This window comes from Linepithema humile, chromosome 6 (assembly GCF_040581485.1).
Source record: "Linepithema humile isolate Giens D197 chromosome 6, Lhum_UNIL_v1.0, whole genome shotgun sequence".
Lineage (NCBI taxonomy): Eukaryota > Metazoa > Arthropoda > Insecta > Hymenoptera > Formicidae > Linepithema > Linepithema humile.
The window spans coordinates 24,106,731-24,123,668 of NC_090133.1; the positions used below are offsets into that span (position 1 = coordinate 24,106,731).

At 31.6% G+C, this 16,938-nt stretch overlaps 4 protein-coding genes across 7 annotated transcripts; all 4 read right to left on the bottom strand.

Moving 5' to 3' along the window:
* Positions 1-451, bottom strand: LOC105670118 (juvenile hormone acid O-methyltransferase-like). Its single transcript, XM_012363461.2, has 2 exons — positions 265-451; positions 1-176 (listed from the first exon to the last, which is right to left on the bottom strand). Exons 1-2 carry the CDS (start codon positions 449-451, stop codon positions 1-3), a joined length of 363 nt encoding a protein of 120 aa, XP_012218884.2.
* A 1,771-nt stretch (positions 452-2,222) lies between these two features.
* On the bottom strand, positions 2,223-2,652 carry LOC137000760 (juvenile hormone acid O-methyltransferase-like). Its single transcript, XM_067358121.1, has 2 exons — positions 2,466-2,652; positions 2,223-2,377 (listed from the first exon to the last, which is right to left on the bottom strand). The coding sequence occupies exons 1-2, from the start codon at positions 2,650-2,652 to the stop codon at positions 2,223-2,225; spliced, it is 342 nt and encodes a 113-aa protein (XP_067214222.1).
* A 1,835-nt stretch (positions 2,653-4,487) lies between these two features.
* On the bottom strand, positions 4,488-6,162 carry LOC105670117 (juvenile hormone acid O-methyltransferase-like). The gene is made up of 5 exons (XM_067356739.1): positions 5,852-6,162; positions 5,592-5,763; positions 5,155-5,287; positions 4,927-5,074; positions 4,488-4,823 (listed from the first exon to the last, which is right to left on the bottom strand). Exons 1-5 carry the CDS (start codon positions 6,036-6,038, stop codon positions 4,633-4,635), a joined length of 831 nt encoding a protein of 276 aa, XP_067212840.1. The 5' UTR covers positions 6,039-6,162; the 3' UTR covers positions 4,488-4,632.
* Positions 6,163-8,729: 2,567 nt separating this feature from the next.
* On the bottom strand, positions 8,730-16,005 carry LOC105668024 (juvenile hormone acid O-methyltransferase-like). Of its 4 annotated transcripts, none has more exons than XM_067356738.1 (8): positions 15,586-16,005; positions 15,379-15,412; positions 10,558-10,703; positions 10,011-10,480; positions 9,751-9,922; positions 9,302-9,434; positions 9,074-9,221; positions 8,730-8,970 (listed from the first exon to the last, which is right to left on the bottom strand). In XM_067356738.1, exons 4-8 carry the CDS (start codon positions 10,195-10,197, stop codon positions 8,780-8,782), a joined length of 831 nt encoding a protein of 276 aa, XP_067212839.1. In that variant the 5' UTR covers positions 10,198-10,480; positions 10,558-10,703; positions 15,379-15,412; positions 15,586-16,005; the 3' UTR covers positions 8,730-8,779. The 4 variants fall into 4 exon arrangements, with proteins under 4 accessions (XP_067212839.1, XP_067212838.1, XP_012215617.1 ...); XM_067356737.1 differs by having other exon boundaries at positions 15,379-15,416; XM_012360194.2 differs by lacking the exon at positions 15,379-15,412.
* Between the last annotated feature and the right edge of the window lie 933 nt (positions 16,006-16,938).

Here is a 16,938-nt window from a genome sequence, read left to right on the forward strand (position 1 = left end):
TTACCGAATGTTTTTGCACCAATTTAAAGTGTGGAATGAAAAAATATGATCAAATTCCGATACATATTTCTCAGGCAAATTTTTAGTTTGGATATCTAATACTTCAAATCCAAGTCGTTTCTCGTCACTGTACGTCATATTTGCATATTCGATCATGCTTTGTGAAATATCCGTACCTGCATGATATACAATAATCGGATTAACAATAACTAATAATGCACGACTATTTGTTGTTGTATATAAACAATTTATTTGTTTACTTACCAATTATTATTGCATTTGGGTCAAGAGATGACAAAAGAATATCATTTGTTATATCTCCCGGTCCACAACCAATATCCATACATTTTCCGGAGATTTTCTTTAAATCATCAGCAAATTCATCAATTAAACGTGATACATTGTATCTTTGAATATTGTCAGATGAAGCATAATCCCTTGGGTTTACCATATTTATAACTTTGTAACTTGCTTCACAACTTGATAGGTCAATGTTTCTGCGTATTCAATGCACGTGTGTTTTCCGCATCTCCTTATATATGTTCACTGGCGGATCCTGGTGGGGGGGGGGAGGGGGGGGGTTGAAACTTACTCTTTCTAAATTAAAAAAAAATTAATTTTGCTGGATCCGTTTCAAAAATCTTGGTAAAAAATGCGTTAAAGCAGGTCAAACCCCCCCCCCCCCCCCCTATTATTGACATCAGGATCCGTTAGTGTACATGTTGGAGTCTTTTTTGCGAAATTACCATTTTTGCATAACTGCTTTTTATGCAAAATAGCGTTTTTTTGCCAAAACATTGATCATTCTACATGACGCTGATATTAATTAACATTTTACAAAAAGTTTTACGTGCGTCAATTTAATTGCGTTATTTTAAGTGCTTTATTTTAATGTATTAACAATACACGTTCTGCAATAATAAATGTTAATAAATCTTAATACAATATAATATATTATATATAATTATACAGGGTGTCCCAGACTTACCGTATCACCCGTTAATGGCAAATTCCTGAGGTCATTTGGAGACGAAAATCTTAATACCAAAATGTCAAGACTACTATAGTATTTGAATGGGAAAGGCTTGAAGTTTACCAATCAGCTTGTCAGAATTTGGCGCGCTCAGAGACATCGCATCTCGAAAGCACCTTTGCACAACACTTTATGTAGCAGATCATACTTCGTACCGATAGTAATGATTTTCTCTCATGATATAAGAAACGTCATTTGTCAATGGCATGACTGCTTTGACAGTTCGACGCGCATCGCGTTTTAATATAATTTAGAAATTATTATTGTTAGTAAATTTGTTAGTATTGCGAACAATGTAAATAAAGTAAATAAAGTGAATAAAAACTGAGTTAAGTGAATAAAACGTATTGAATAAAGTGTTGTGCAAGGGTCTTTTCGAGATGCGATGTTCCTGAGCGCGCGAAATTCTGTGCTAATTGGTAAAGGAGGATGTTAAATATAGGTCGATTTTGGCCCATGGTGTGGAACCAAAACTACAAATAATTTCTTATAGATTTCATACCGTAGAATCACGTGGTAAAGTTTGTTTTCCTCCAGACGCCGGGGAAAGTACAAAAAAATTGAAAAAAGACCATGAAAAATGGAATTTTCCGAGCTGGTTGAAGCTTGGAACATTCCTGCAGCGATTTAAAAAAAATGATTTGTCGCTCTTGTTGTTTTGCAGGGAGGAAGTTCTGAGGCCCTCACATGACATACAAAAAAGACCGATTCGATACATGTGTCGGAAGACACCTTTATACTCAAAAAACCACCCCAGAGTGCCTAAAAAATTCTCGCCTAGCAAAAAATAATTTGTAGTTTTTTTCCTTCTGCACTGAGAAAGTTCCGAGGTTCTCACACGATATGCAAAAGAGACCGATCCAATACATGCGTCGGAAGACACCCTTAGCTTGACGAGAATTGTTTAAGTGATTTTGGGAGTGGTTTTTCGGGTATAAGGGTGTCTTTCTACGCATGTATCGGATCGGTCTTTTTTGTATGTCATGTGAGAGCCTCAGAACTTCCTCCCTGCAAAAGAACAAGAGCGACAAATCATTTTTTTAAAATCGCTGCAGGAATGTTTCAAGCTTCAACCAGCTCGGAAAATTCCATTTTTCATGGTCTTTTTTCAATTTTTTCGTACTTTTCCCGGTGTCTGGAGGAAAACAAACTTTACCACGTGATTCTACGGTATGAAATCTATAAGAAATCATTTGTAGTTTTGGTTCCACACCATGGGCCAAAATCGACCTATATTTAACACCTCCTTTTTAGTTTGGATATCTAATACTTCGAATCCAAGTCGTTTCCCGTCACTGTACGTCATATTTGCATATTCGATCATGCTTTGTAAAATATCCGTACCTGCATGATATACAATAATCGGATTAACAATAAGTAATAATGCACGACAATTTGTTGTTGTATATAAACAATTTATTTGTTTACTTACCAATTATTATTGCATTTGGGTCAAGAGATGACAAAAGAATATCATTCGTTATATCTCCCGGTCCACAACCGTTATCCATACATTTTCCGGAGATTTTCTTTAAATCATCAGCAAATTCATCAATTAAACGTGATACATTGTATCTTTGAATATTGTCAGATGAAGCATAATCCCTTGGGTTTACCATATTTACAACTTTAACAATTGCAACTTTAACTTGCTTCACAACTCGGTCAGTGTTTCTGTATATTCAATGTAATGCGTCGCAGTATTCTTTGCGACCCCTTATATAGGTCAGATTTTTGTTTCTTCATATCAATTATCTTTATTATATAAGACAGCGCTCGGAATTAGTTGCACATTTCGAGCCGATTTCCGAGACGACGCCTCCTGTTCCCCCACTACCGCCCGGCCGCTGGCGGCCGAGCCGCCGATAGCTCTGGCGCAGGAGCGTTTTATATAAGATATAAACTGGGTTGTTGAGGTACCTCTCAGAAAATAGTAATATTTTCTTTGTTACATAAATAATGTTTATTTTTATTAATAATTAAATATATATATATTATGTAATAATAAAAATAAACATTATTTATGTAATGAAGAAAATGTTACGATTTCCTAAAAGATGCCTAAACAATCCAGTCTATTTCTAATATAAAACGCTCCTGAGCCAGAGCTATCGGCGGCTCGGGCGCCAGCGGCCGGGCGGTAGTGGGGGAACAGGAGGCGTCGTCTCGGAAATCGGCCCGAAATGTGCAACTAATTCCGAGCGCTGATATAAGATATGTAATCTGTTATCTAATGCAAAACCTTGATGCTATCTTTGTTACATAAGTTGTATGTCATTATTTTTATTAAAAATATTGGAAAAAATTTAAACATTACTTTAAAAATTATTAAATGCTATAGATAAAATTTTTTTTTCTATTTTTATTCATTATATTTAATGTATTTTAATTCGGGAAGACTCACCTGGCACTGGTAACGGTCCGAAAGTTTCACTAACCCACATTTGCCATTGAAAGCAAAACGTCTCAAACTGCTGGCCTAGTTATGCGCATTGATCGATTTGGTAAATATTTCGACATTTCCATTTGTATAATATGTTTTTATAATAATTGTTTTGAATTAGCGTATCAGTTTTTTTTTTCTTTTCCGTTCTTTTTGTAATTTAAAAAATTATAACTTAAACATTTTGTAGTCATAAGTAATATTTAAAAATTCATAAAAAAATTAACAACATCGCTATTTTAAAAGGAATTAATATTAATATGCACAATACTTTTAATAAAAAATATTTCTTTTATTCAATAAATAACAATAATCAATTAGAGTTGAGGGCTCTTCTATTATTTTATAATAAAATAAATAATATAAAGCAAATAAAGCCGTAGCTGGATCTCAGTGCTCAATCAATTATTTTACATTGAAGCTTATAAATATGATCATTAACGCTTATAGATATGATCAAATGCTTATAAGTAGATATGATGAAACGTTTTGGCCATCTTCAGTGTAAAGAAAACGAATACAATTAAAAACGCAACTCGTAGAATGACAGTAGTATGTGAATTTCCATTAATTGGCCGCATTCGGATTGACAATCGAGACAAGAAACTTATCGACTTTTTCTGAGTGTCAACGGATACACATATTATAAATCTTTAAGTAATTAATAATTCTGTGACTTTATATATTTTTTAATTGCTCACAATAAGACAACAATTGCTGAATTGAGGTCGACGTTCAATTACGTACGGACAAATAAATTCAGATTTCACACATTCTGTTGTTGAAAGACTTTAGAACGATTGCCGCGAGTAACGAAGGCGCAGTAGCAGTGTAACAAATGAATGCAGCGAACAGTTGATCAACCGTTCAGTGAGTAATGACGAAACTGTTGCAGAGCGCTGCAATTTTTGTAAATATAACAAGAAGTTTTGTAGCTCCAACAAAAAAACACTTAATCAGATCTTTATAGTAAAATTAACCAAACGGTGTAGCTATAAAATGTAAAATCTTGTTACGATGACCAGAAATTCTGTTTTGTTTAACAAAAATACACTCTATCAGAAGCGTTTTATTAATATAATAAAAACCATTTTTCTCAGTGCACCAAATTTTTAAATATTCTTTAATTGTATATTATATACATATATACGTAATATTATATAACTTTTCGTGCATAAACTATCACCACTTTGTGTATATCTAATATAAATTTTTGCTCTTGATTATCACATATTGATGTATAGCTAATCTTCCTTTTCATATATTCACGTGCGTAATTATGCTTGAATTCTTTTATAAGATCATGTGGCATTTTATCCAAAAATGCAGGTATGGACATTATCGCAGCTGTTAAAGTAATAAATAATTAAAATTAAAATTTTTAATGCTTCAATATACATAAATAATACAAAAAAATTTTTGACGCAGATGATAAGTTTCTAATACTTACATAAAAAGTTGTCTGAATCTTTAGAGGAAAATGTCACATCTCGATGACTGCAATGGTAAACTTTAAATCCAATACTTTTAACTAACTCTTTTACTTCTTTGCGAGGATTTTTTGAATACAAATACGGCGAAACATACCTTTGTACATCCTACGTAAATGAAAAAATAATAATTAGTAAATTATAACTAAAAAATTATAAACGAATACATTATAAATAATGAAATTTACCTCCATGTACGGTGCAAAATAATTATTTTGTGCCATTAGTTCAAAAACATTAAATGTATCATGAGATGCTACGAATAATGTAAGCATAGTTCCACCAGGTCGAAGCATGCGATAAATGTTTTCAAACGCTTGTCTGTTGAATAAAAAAGATAAGTATAAATAATTTCTGAAGTACACATTTGTTATGATATTTGTGAATTAAAATTGTGTGTCCATATTATTAGGTGAAAGACGTGCAAACAACGTATCAAGCAAAAGACGTTACTAAAACCAATTATTTTAAATTGAAAATTACACAGAAATTATTTATTTAGACCAGTTGTAAATTTTGTTAATAGAAATTTTTTATATAATAAATACCAAATTTTCCTATAAGAAAAAAATTATATTTTTATAAGAAATTTATTAATTTATATCTGCTTAATAATCTTACTTACCGAATGTCTTTGCACCAATGCAAAGTGTGGAATGAAAAAATGTGGTCAAATTCCGATACATATTTCTCAGGTAAATTTTTAGTTTGGGTATCTAATACTTCGAATCCAAGTCTTTTCTCATCGCTATATGTCATATTTGCATATTCGATCATGCTTTGTGAAATATCCGTACCTGCATGATATACAATAATCGGATTAACAATAAGTAATAATGCACGACAATTTGTTGTTGTATATAAACAATTTATTTGTTTACTTACCAATTATTACTGCATTTGGGTCAAGAGATGACAAAAGAATATCATTCGTTATATCTCCTGGACCACAACCGATATCCATACATTTTCCGGACATTTTTATTAAATCATCAGCAAATTCATCAATTAAACGTGATACATTGTATCTTTGAAAATCGTCAAATGAAGCATAATCATTTGGGTTTACCATATTTATAACTTTGTAACTTGCTTCACAACTTGATAGGTTAATGTTTCTGCGTATTCAATGCACGTGCGTTCTTTGCTTCTCCTTATATATGTTTACTGGCGGATCCTGGTGGAGGGTTTTGGGGTTAAAACCCCCTCCTTCCAAGTTAAAAAAAAATTAATTTTGCTGGATCCGTTTCAAAAATCTTGGTAAAAAATGCATTAAAGCAGGTCAAAACCCCCCACTATTATCGACATCAGGATCCGTTAGTGTATATGTTGTAGTCTTTTTTGCAAAATTACCATTTTTGCATAACTACTTTTTATGCAAAATAGCGTTTTTCGAGCGCAGTTTTTTCAGGTTTTTTTTAGGTTTATAGATTACTAAAAATGGGTAAGTCGTCTCACAAATCAAGAAAAAGAAAAAGATCTTCGTCCTCCGACCGCTTGACGGAACTGGAAGATAAAGTGTCTAGATTAATAGATATCTTGACACAAAGAGAGGTTAGAGTGCCCAGCAAGCCCCCCTCGTCTGTTTCCGTGTCATTTATACCGGCCCAGTGAGCGATCCATGCCCTTATCCATAATGATCCTGATGTAGAGGACAATTTTTCGGCATCCCTCGCGGAGCCGCATACAGGTGTGTATGATATTGCTGGATCTGTATTCGAGAAATACAGGCGGCATGACGACACACTTTTTTGGTCTGAGTAATCAGAACACGGATCCTCTGTTGACAGCTGAAGACCAAGCTCCTCAGGAGGGGGACATGTCCCCCAGGTCACCCAAAAGAGTGACGGTACATGAGGATCCGCTACATATCGCTTCTCTTCCAGAGGATGACAACAGGGAGCTTCTCACTAAACAACTGTTCGTTTCCGACCTTGAGGAGGAGGAAATACCTTCCTGGAAAGACTTAATTGTCATGAAATGGCGTGAATGGACACGCAAAAGTCTCCCGGCTGACCAGCGAGAGTTTTTCCTAGGTAAATACTCTCCTCTTGAGCCAATAGTTTTTCTCAGAGCTCCTGCGTTAAATCAGGAATGTAGAGTAGCTCTGAAGAACAATACCATTGTAAAAAAGGATGATTTTGCGACCAAGAACCAAAATCAGGTGGGCATTGCTTTATGCGCATTGGGCGCTCTTTCGGACCTCCTCCGTCCGGTGACGCAAAATTCTTTAAGCTCGGAGACTCGGCTGACCATCTCCAAGGTCAATGATGGTGCTAAGTTGTTAGCAGACTTGTTCTATCGCCTGTCTCTCACAAGAAGAGCTCTAATCGTCCCCGCTTTTAACCTGACTGCCAAAAATACGGCAGACACCATTCCAATCGACGAACTTCTCTTTGGTTCGTCCTTTGGGGAACAAATTAAAAAGGTGGCTTCGATGGAAAAATTATCTAAGGATATTGTTAAAACACCAATAACAATCTCTAAGACAGTTCAACAGCCGATCAAACCATTAGCTCGAGCAGCATCATCCAGGGCGGGAAACGCCCGTGCCCCTGCGCGACAACCCAGAGCGGCGACAAGGAGAGCAGGGGCGACAACCAGCAGTCGCCGACCGCAATACCGCTCCAGATCCCGACCGAGGAGGCATTAGGAGGGAATATTGAGGTAAACTCTGTGGGTAGACTCCCTTTCTTTCTTCTTAGATGGAAGGAAATTACTTCAGACCCGCTAATTTTGCAAACTATAGCGGGCTACAGGATCCCATTTTTACAACAGCCACCACCACAAGAACAGGAACCTTCAGTCGCACTATCCGACTCACAAAGCCAAGTTTGTTCCCAAGAAATTAATAGACTCCTCGATAGAGGAGCTATTGAAGGGGTTACAAATTGTGCAGGCCAGTTCTTATCACCATTTTTCGTGATTAGAAAATCTTCAGAAGGATGGAGATTTATCCTTAATCTTAAGCGCCTCAATCAATTCATCTTCTATTATTTTATAATAAAATAAATAATATAAAGCAAATAGAGCCGTAGCTGTGGATCTCAGTGCTCAATCATTTATTTTACATTAACGCTTATAAATATGATCATTAACGCTTATGGATATGATTAAACGCTTATAAGTAGATATGATAAAACGTTTCGGCCATCTTCAGTGTAAAGAAAACGAATACAATTGAAAACGCAACTCGTAGAATGACAGTAGTATGTGAATTTCCATTAATTGGCCGTATTCGGATTGACAATCGAGACAAAAGACTTATCGTCTTTTTCTGAGTGTCAACGGATACACTTATTATAAATCTTTAAGTAATTATTAATTCTGTGATTTTATACATTTTTTAATTGCTCACAATATGACAACAATTGCTGAATTGAGGTCGACGTTCAATTACGTACGGACAAATAAATTCAGATTTCACACATTCTGTTGTTGAAAGACTTTAGAACGATTGCCGCGAGTAACGAAGGCGCAGTAGCAGTGTAACAAATGAATGCAGCGAACAGTTGATTAACCGTTCAGTGAGTAATGACGAAACTGTTGCAGAGCGCTGCAATTTTTGTAAATATAACAAGAAGTTTTGTAGCTCCAACAAAAAAACACTTAATCAGATCTTTATAGTAAAATTAACCAAACGGTGTAGCTATAAAATGTAAAATCTTGTTACGATAACCAGAAATTCTGTTTTGTTTAACAAAAATACACTCTATCAGAAGCGTTTTATTAATATGATAAAAACCATTTTTCTCAGTGCACCAAATTTTTAAATATTCTTTAATTGTATATTATATACATATATACGTAATATTATATAACTTTTCGTGCATAAATTATCACCACTTTGTGTATATCTAATATAAATTTTTGCTCTTGATTATCACATATTGATGTATAGCTAATCTTCCTTTTCATATATTCACGTGCGTAATTATGCTTGAATTCTTTTATAAGATCATGTGGCATTTTATCCAAAAATGCAGGTATGGACATTATCGCAGCTGTTAAAGTAATAAATAATTAAAATTAAAATTTTTAATGCTTCAATATACATAAATAATACAAAAAAATTTATGACGCAGATGATAAGTTTCTAATACTTACATAAAAAGTTGTCTGAATCTTTAGAGGAAAATGTCACATCTCGATGACTGCAATGATGAACTTTAAATCCAATACTTTTAACTAATTCTTTTACTTCTTTGCGAGGATTTTTTGAATACAAATACGGCGAAACATATCTTTGTACATCCTACGTAAATGTAAAAATAATAATTAGTAAATTATAACTAAAAAATTATAAACGAATACATTATAAATAATGAAATTTACCTCCATGTACGGTGCAAATAAAATATTTTGTGCCATTAGTTCGAAAACATGAAATGTATCATGAGATGCTACGAATAATGTAAGCATAGTTCCACCAGGTCGAAGCATGCGATAAATGTTTTCAAACGCTTGTCTGTTGAATGAAAAAGATAAATATAAATTATTTCTGAAGTACACATTTGTTATGATATTTGTTACGATATTTGTGAATTAAAATTGTGTGTCCGTATTATTATGCGAAAAACGTGCAAACGACGTATCAAGCAAAAGACGTTATTAAAACCAATTATTTCAAATTAAAAATTACACAGAAATTATTTATTTAGATCAGTTGTAAATTTTGTTAATAGAAATTTTTTATTCAATAAATGCCAAATTTTCCTTTAAGAAAAAAATTATATTTTTATAAGAAATTTATTAATTTATATCTGCTTAATAATCTTACTTACCGAATGTCTTTGCACCAATGCAAAGTGTGGAATGAAAAAATGTGGTCAAATTCCGATACATATTTCTCAGGCAAATTTTTAGTTTGGATATCTAATACTTCGAATCTAAGTCGTTTCTCATCGCTATATGTCATATTTGCATATTCGATCATGCTTTGTGAAATATCCGTACCTGCATGATATACAATAATCGGATTAACAATAAGTAATAATGCACGACAATTTGTTGTTGTATATAAACGATTTATTTGTTTACTTACCAATTATTACTGCATTTGAATCAAGAGATGACAAAAGAATATCATTCGTTATATCTCCTGGACCACAACCGATATCCATACATTTTCCGGACATTTTTATTAAATCATCAGCAAATTCATCAATTAAACGCGATACATTGTATTTTTGAAAATCGTCAGATGAAGCATAATCCTTTGGGTTTACCATATTTACAACTTTGTAACTTGCTTCACAACGTGGTAGGTCAGTGTTTCTGCGTATTCAATGTAACGTGCGTTCTCTGCGTCTCCTTATATATGTTGCAGTTTTTCTTGCAAAATTACCATTTTTGCATAATTGCTTTTTATGCAAAATAGCGTTTTTTTGCCAAAACCTTGATCATTCCTCATGAGGCTGATATTAATTAACATTTTACAAAAAGTTTTACATGCGTCATTTTATAATTGCGTTATTTTAAGTACTTTATTTTAATGTATTAACAATACACGTTCTGCAATAATAAATGTTAATAAATTTTAATACAATATAATATATTATGTTTAATTATACAGGGTGTCCCAGACTTACCGTATCACCCGTTAATGGCAGATTCTTGAGGTCATTTGGAGACGATAATCTTAATACCAAAATGTAAAGACTACTATAGTATTTGAATGGGAAAGGCTTAAAGTTTACCAATCAACTTGTCAGAATTTTGCGAGCTCAGGAACAGTCTGCAATATCGAGAGCATTCTTTTAAAATAAAGAAATAGATAATGAAAAATTGATAGAATTAGTGCAACAACACATCGAATTATATGATTTTTTCCATCCAAAATAGTTTGATGGAATTTATAAAGAAAAAATTTATAAAGAAAAAAACTGTGGCAGAGTATTTCTCAAAAACTTGACCAACCAGGTAATTTTACTCATGATAAATATTATTTTACAAATAAATTTTTATATTTATTATAAACATTATTTTATTTGAAGAAAAAATGCACAATTCTCTTAAAAAATTTATACATATGTTGGAACTTGTTTTTGCTAACCGGTTCTCTTCATCTTGTATTGTATTATTTTCGTATTTTATTATCAATTAAATTGAGTAACACATTAAAGCATGTTCTGACATTCTAAAATATTAATAAAATTTAGTTGCATCATCAACCAATTCTTTATATGATGTAAAAAATTTACTTTCCTTTCCTTTCCTTTTTTCGTTTTGTCTTTGCTTTATGAACCCATAAAATCCGTTTTCTTTTTCTTTTTTTAAGATTTCTCTTCGTCTAAAAATAATGCTGTTACCGCTAATTTGTTTATCGATAGCTCTGCCATTCACTCTGCTGTTCACTCTGCCATTCACTCTGTCATTCACAGTCAGATGTATATCTCAAGGCTGATGTTTTAAAACATTCACGGATGCGATCCGGATATGTGTAAATACTCATATCCAATCTTGCCAGTACAGTACAGATACAGTACGGATACAGTACAGTACGGTACAGTACGGATACAGTACGGATATGTATAAACGGGCCTTAAGATAGAATAACTCTAGGATAAGTTGTTTAATTGTAAGAAGAAAGTTGTAAGAAATATTGTGATTTTACAACCCTGAGGGGAACAATGAACTATCATTCATTCATTCATTCATTTATATAATATATTTAATAATTAATACTATTATTGTTATGATAACAGATTATAAATAACGAATAAGACTGTTTTGTTCTTAATGATAAATAATAAAGAAGTCGCAGTTCTCGACAGGTAAAATATCGCCACGGTGAAGTTTTATTTGTTCTTTCTCAAAGTACGAATATAAACTATTGGTCCATTCGCCAACTGCGCGAATGTGCAACCACATATAATCTATGTAGAAATAATATTAACATTAAATGTAACATCGGCATACTGTTAATTAAATATATTTAAATAAAGATTTTTATTTTACCGTGTTAACACTTTTGCAACTGTTATATATTCAGCTCTATTATATTGAACTGATGTAATATCCGACATTTTATATTACACTATCTAATACAATGATGCAAAAAATAATAAATAATAAACGTAGAAGATTTTTTAATATTTGCTTTTATTTACTACCATCCCAGCAAACCATATAATGTATCATATGTGTATCTGTAATATTACGAATATTACAAGTAATATTATATGTACAGGTAAAAAATACATTCATGTATAGCTCTATGTCAGCAACTTTAGATATTACATATATGTATCAGATCTTTATATTATGTAATGTAGCATGTACATATATTTTACATATCTTAATATTGAATAATATAACATATACGTATATCATATATATTTTCAAACAAGTTTATAATATGTATGCTACACCTTTATTATAGTATACAGTTTTTGGAATTAGCTTGAATGCCTTTAATAACCTAAATGGTTATTTAACACAAAACGTCCTTGTTCTTGTTGAACTTTCTTGACATTATCAAATAATTTCTTAACGAACTTGTACGTAGATCTCAATCAAAGAACTCTATCGAATCTTCCTTTTTGATCAATTGCTATACACAAAATGGCCACTGATTGTCAAATTCTTGTGTCCGAGTGTAACGAAATTAGGGCAAATACGAACACTACGAGAATAAAAGTGAAGATGGCTGATTCAATGAGTATAATGACACGTGACTTGCGCATACGCGTTGCGAAACAAAATATTATATTGGTTACGTATTTGTAATAACATTACAAAGACGTATCTGTAAGATAAGATTTGTGATATTATTAAGAAATACAGAATGTTAATAAGTGATATGTATTTAATAAGTGATATGTATTAAGAGTAATACATACGCCATATTACCATTTAAGAGAAATGTTATAAGTCATATACATAATTATAAAAATATTATCTTTGTTCTCTAAATGTACCCTTGGATTTATGTAACAAATACATATTGATTTGCTGGAATGACTTAAGACTGCGCAAAAAGGTTAAACGTTTCATTAATCTTTTTGCGTGTACTATTAATCAAAGAGGCTGATTAATTAGTATTTTTATAAAAAGTCTGAAGTGCGTCTCATCAAGTGCGTTTCAGCCTAATAAAAAAATAATCATTTTTTTCGCAAAAATGCGTTGTTTTGCATATAAGCTTATTGCAAAAAGGCTAATTTCGCAAAAAAGACTATGACATATATAATTAGTAGGAGTGACGTCAATCTATAAAAATTGCTTATCAGAAGTTTTATCAAAAACACAATAAAGATATGATAATGAATATGCTATGTTGGAACGGAAACTTTAGTAGTGAGTAGAAAATTTAACACGTTCACTACATTTAAATTAATTTATTATATTTTAACACAAATAAAACTCCGTGCAACAGAATTACACAAGTAAGATTAATAACAACAAACGAATCGCGGATTAACGCTACAAAAGAAAAGAAATTTCTCGATTTCACGACCGGTAATGGATTTTCTTTCGCCCGTCTCTCTTTCGTTTTCGCGTGTCATTTTTCTCTCTCCGTCTGTTACGTGTGCTAGGTACGATTAGGACAATGTAAGTGTGAGATCCTCGCTATTATTTCGTTAAATTCATCAATCTGTATATGCAAGTGCATATCAATAACGTGCGTCGTAAAGTGCTACCGTACATATCACTTGTTTGAAATTAATCTGATTTCTCTTATTTCTAATATGCTAAATTCTGTGTTATGTATTGGTTTATTCATTTAGCTGTTAAAAACAATGAAAATGTGCTTAGCTCATTAGTGCATATTACGTTTTAAAGTTCCACTCATTAATGACTGCGGGAAAACAAATATATAAAACGAAAACAGTGAATTTTGACCAAACTCTTGGTCCGACTTGCAAATATACAAATCTGTGTACGCATTTTTTAAACCACAGAGTCGCAACATAATAATATTAACTCTTTGCCTTATGATAACGAGTTATATAAAAATAATTTCTGTTTCATAAATTAAATTGTTATTAAAAGTATCATAATACGTAGTACGTATCGTAGTATGTATCGTAGTTAAAAATGATACCGTAGAATGTTAAAATTATTTAAAAAGACTTAACTTTATGGATTTTAAAATCATTATAAAGATAGGCTCGTATGATAATATCAAATTAATATATATTAAAGAGCATCTCGAGCCATCGCTGGTTATTAGTGCGAAAATTATTAATGTATTTTATACAGAAATTTTAATTCCTCTATTAGAGACATTATTAAAGTATACATTGATCTCGGATTCGAAATATTAAAGTGTACACTGATCTCGGATTCGAGATACTACTTTACGGATTTTCATATTTCAATTCAGCCAAGTGGACCAAGAGCAGGGGCGCCCAACTAGTCGATCGCGATCAACCGATCGATTTATCGCGACGTGTTTTTTAATAGATCTTTACATTTTGATTTTTACTTTATTTAATTTTATTATAAAAGTTATGTTTCTAATTTTTATATTTATTTTGGTTGTATTAATTTCTTTATATTTTGACACTTTGTCTCTATTGATATTTCTGATAAATATTAAAATTATATTCTAATTTTATATTTAATATTATATTTTTTCCTCTGTACATAAATAGATCACGAGATTTTTCTATTAAAAAAACTAGCTCGCATGTATGAAAAGGTTGATCAGCACTGGTGTAGAGTCAGGGTGGAATGGATATATTCCGCGATATTGATTAATAAATTAATTTGTTTACTATTCATTGTTATTGTTCTCCTGCAGTCACTAATAACTTCAAAGCGTAATATGTACTGATAGCTGACTTGGATATGACAACTCGCTGCGCCCGAAATGCGACAATCATTTATAGAGGTGGATTTATAAAATCTTGGCAAACATTATAGCAAATTTTGTTCTTTATTTAGAACGTCCCTTCTAAAAAGTACTGACATGCCAACATCTATTTCTATTCTTATTTTTCTTGTTGAGAATTACGCAACACGAACTATATGTTAAGCAGCGTGACATAATGCGATATTTACGGTTTATTTCTCAAAGATGCGATTTCGAAACATAATAAAATTATAAAAAATTAAATATAAAAAAATTTACAATTTTTGTCGTTACAAAAGTTTTAAAATTTGTAAAAATAATAACAAGAAATGGGGTAAATTTAAAATATAACATTTTTAGAAAATGTAACTATACGGTTATAAAGCCGATAAAATACCATAAAACTTTTATTGGAAATATTTTTTATATTTCTTAAAATTTTGACGATATTCTCTTAAAACTAAATATTCTGCTTGAACTTGTAAAGGTTGTTTCAAATTAAATGTGTCTCATATTTTGAGCAATCGTATAACATATTCAAAGCTTGTCAAAATCGGAAGGGGACACTTTTCTTGTTAAATGCATAAACGTTGCGCGTACACGTAATACTTACATAGATCCTATAATACAGATGATTGATGACAACTCTTGCTTAGAATTAAAAGTATTATATCTCATTAAACATATTTATTAATTATAATTGCATTAAATATCATTTAAAATATTGGATTATTTAAAAATTAACAAGCAGTTATAGACAAAATTTTTTTCTCTATTTTAATTCATTATATTTAATGTATTTTAATTCGGGAAGACTCACCTGGCACTGGTAACGGTCCGAAAGTTTCACTAACCCACATTTGCCACTGAAAGCAAAACGTCTCAGACTGCTGGCCTAGTTATGCTTATTACTCATTTTGGTAAATATTTAGTCATTTCTGTTTGCACAATATGTTTTTATAATAGTTATTTTGATGTAGAGTATCAGTTTTTATTTGCTTTTCCGCTGTTTTTTGTAATTAAAAAAATTAAAACTAAAACATATCGTAGTCATAAGTAGTATTTAAGAATTTTATAAAAAAAAATAACAACATTACTATTTTATAAGGTGGATTATTATTTGTTGGGTTTAAGAGTATTTATTTTAATAATATAAGAAGCCTTACACGCGTCCGTCGTCACACAACAACTAGCGTTACCACACACAATAAAGAAGAAGACAAGTGAGAGAGGAGGGGAAGAATAAAACGAAAGAAACTCTAATACAACAGCCTATCGCTGCCCACTTTCTCACTTCACAGTCGCGCGAGAGTTTAAATTCTAAATTATTTCAACATTATTAATATAATACAATATCTTTAATAAAAAATATTTGTTTTATTCAATAAATTAGTTTATAAATTATATACATATAATTTAAATATAAGATATATTTGTACAGACACATTGTGTGTAAGATATATCCGTATTAATAAATAAATATTTAAATTTTAATAAATAATATAAATTATATATAAATAATATCTTTGAAAATATCTATATTACAGTCTTTATAACTTCACCCTTTGTAAAAAATTTAAAGATTTTTTTAAATCTAGGCTTGTTATAAATACATAAAATTTGTAAATATTCTCTAATCGTATATTACATACATATACAGTGGCGTTCAAAAGTTTTGGGCCAAACAATTTGATCACGTTATCTCCATCATATTTTACGGTAGAAATTTGATATCTTGAATTGTATCTTGTGTCTGTCGGACGTCGTACGTACTTTCTACCGCCACTTCCGAATAACTGAAACTTTGACTCGTCAGAAAAAAGTACTTTTCGCCAATCAACTTCAATCCAATGTTCATATTTTCTTGCCAAATCTAATCGAGCCTTTTTATTTTTTGTACTAATTAATGGGTTCTTAAGCTCGTCCTATAAGTCCCACTTCCTTCAGACGTTGAGATACTGTACTCCGACTAACATCAGCAAGATTTTCTTCTCGTATTTCTCGAGAAATATCCATAGCAGTTTTTCTAACATCTGCTATCGACTTTTTTTAAATCATTTTATCGACGCGCTTTGTAGTTTTACGAGGTCTACCGCTTCGTGATTTATCAGCTGGAGAGTTCGTCAACTTATATTTAGTAATAATCCTATTTACTGTACTTTTATCAATTAAT

Excerpts from the sequence above, each read along its gene's own strand:
- LOC105668024 (XM_012360194.2), bottom strand. The coding sequence starts at position 10,197 with ATGGTAAACCCAAAGGATTATGCTTCATCTGACGATTTTCAAAAATAC. Across the intron at positions 9,435-9,750 it reads CATTGGTGCAAAGACATTCG|ACAAGCGTTTGAAAACATTT; the intron begins GTAAGTAAGATT and ends TTCATTCAACAG. Across the intron at positions 9,222-9,301 it reads TATTTGCACCGTACATGGAG|GATGTACAAAGATATGTTTC; the intron begins GTAAATTTCATT and ends ACATTTACGTAG.
- LOC105670117 (XM_067356739.1), bottom strand. The coding sequence starts at position 6,038 with ATGGTAAACCCAAATGATTATGCTTCATTTGACGATTTTCAAAGATAC. Across the intron at positions 5,764-5,851 it reads CCCAAATGCAGTAATAATTG|GTACGGATATTTCACAAAGC; the intron begins GTAAGTAAACAA and ends TATATCATGCAG. Across the intron at positions 5,075-5,154 it reads ATTTTGCACCGTACATGGAG|GATGTACAAAGGTATGTTTC; the intron begins GTAAATTTCATT and ends TCATTTACGTAG.
- LOC137000760 (XM_067358121.1), bottom strand. The coding sequence starts at position 2,652 with ATGGTAAACCCAAGGGATTATGCTTCATCTGACAATATTCAAAGATAC. Across the intron at positions 2,378-2,465 it reads CCCAAATGCAATAATAATTG|GTACGGATATTTTACAAAGC; the intron begins GTAAGTAAACAA and ends TATATCATGCAG.
- LOC105670118 (XM_012363461.2), bottom strand. The coding sequence starts at position 451 with ATGGTAAACCCAAGGGATTATGCTTCATCTGACAATATTCAAAGATAC. Across the intron at positions 177-264 it reads CCCAAATGCAATAATAATTG|GTACGGATATTTCACAAAGC; the intron begins GTAAGTAAACAA and ends TATATCATGCAG.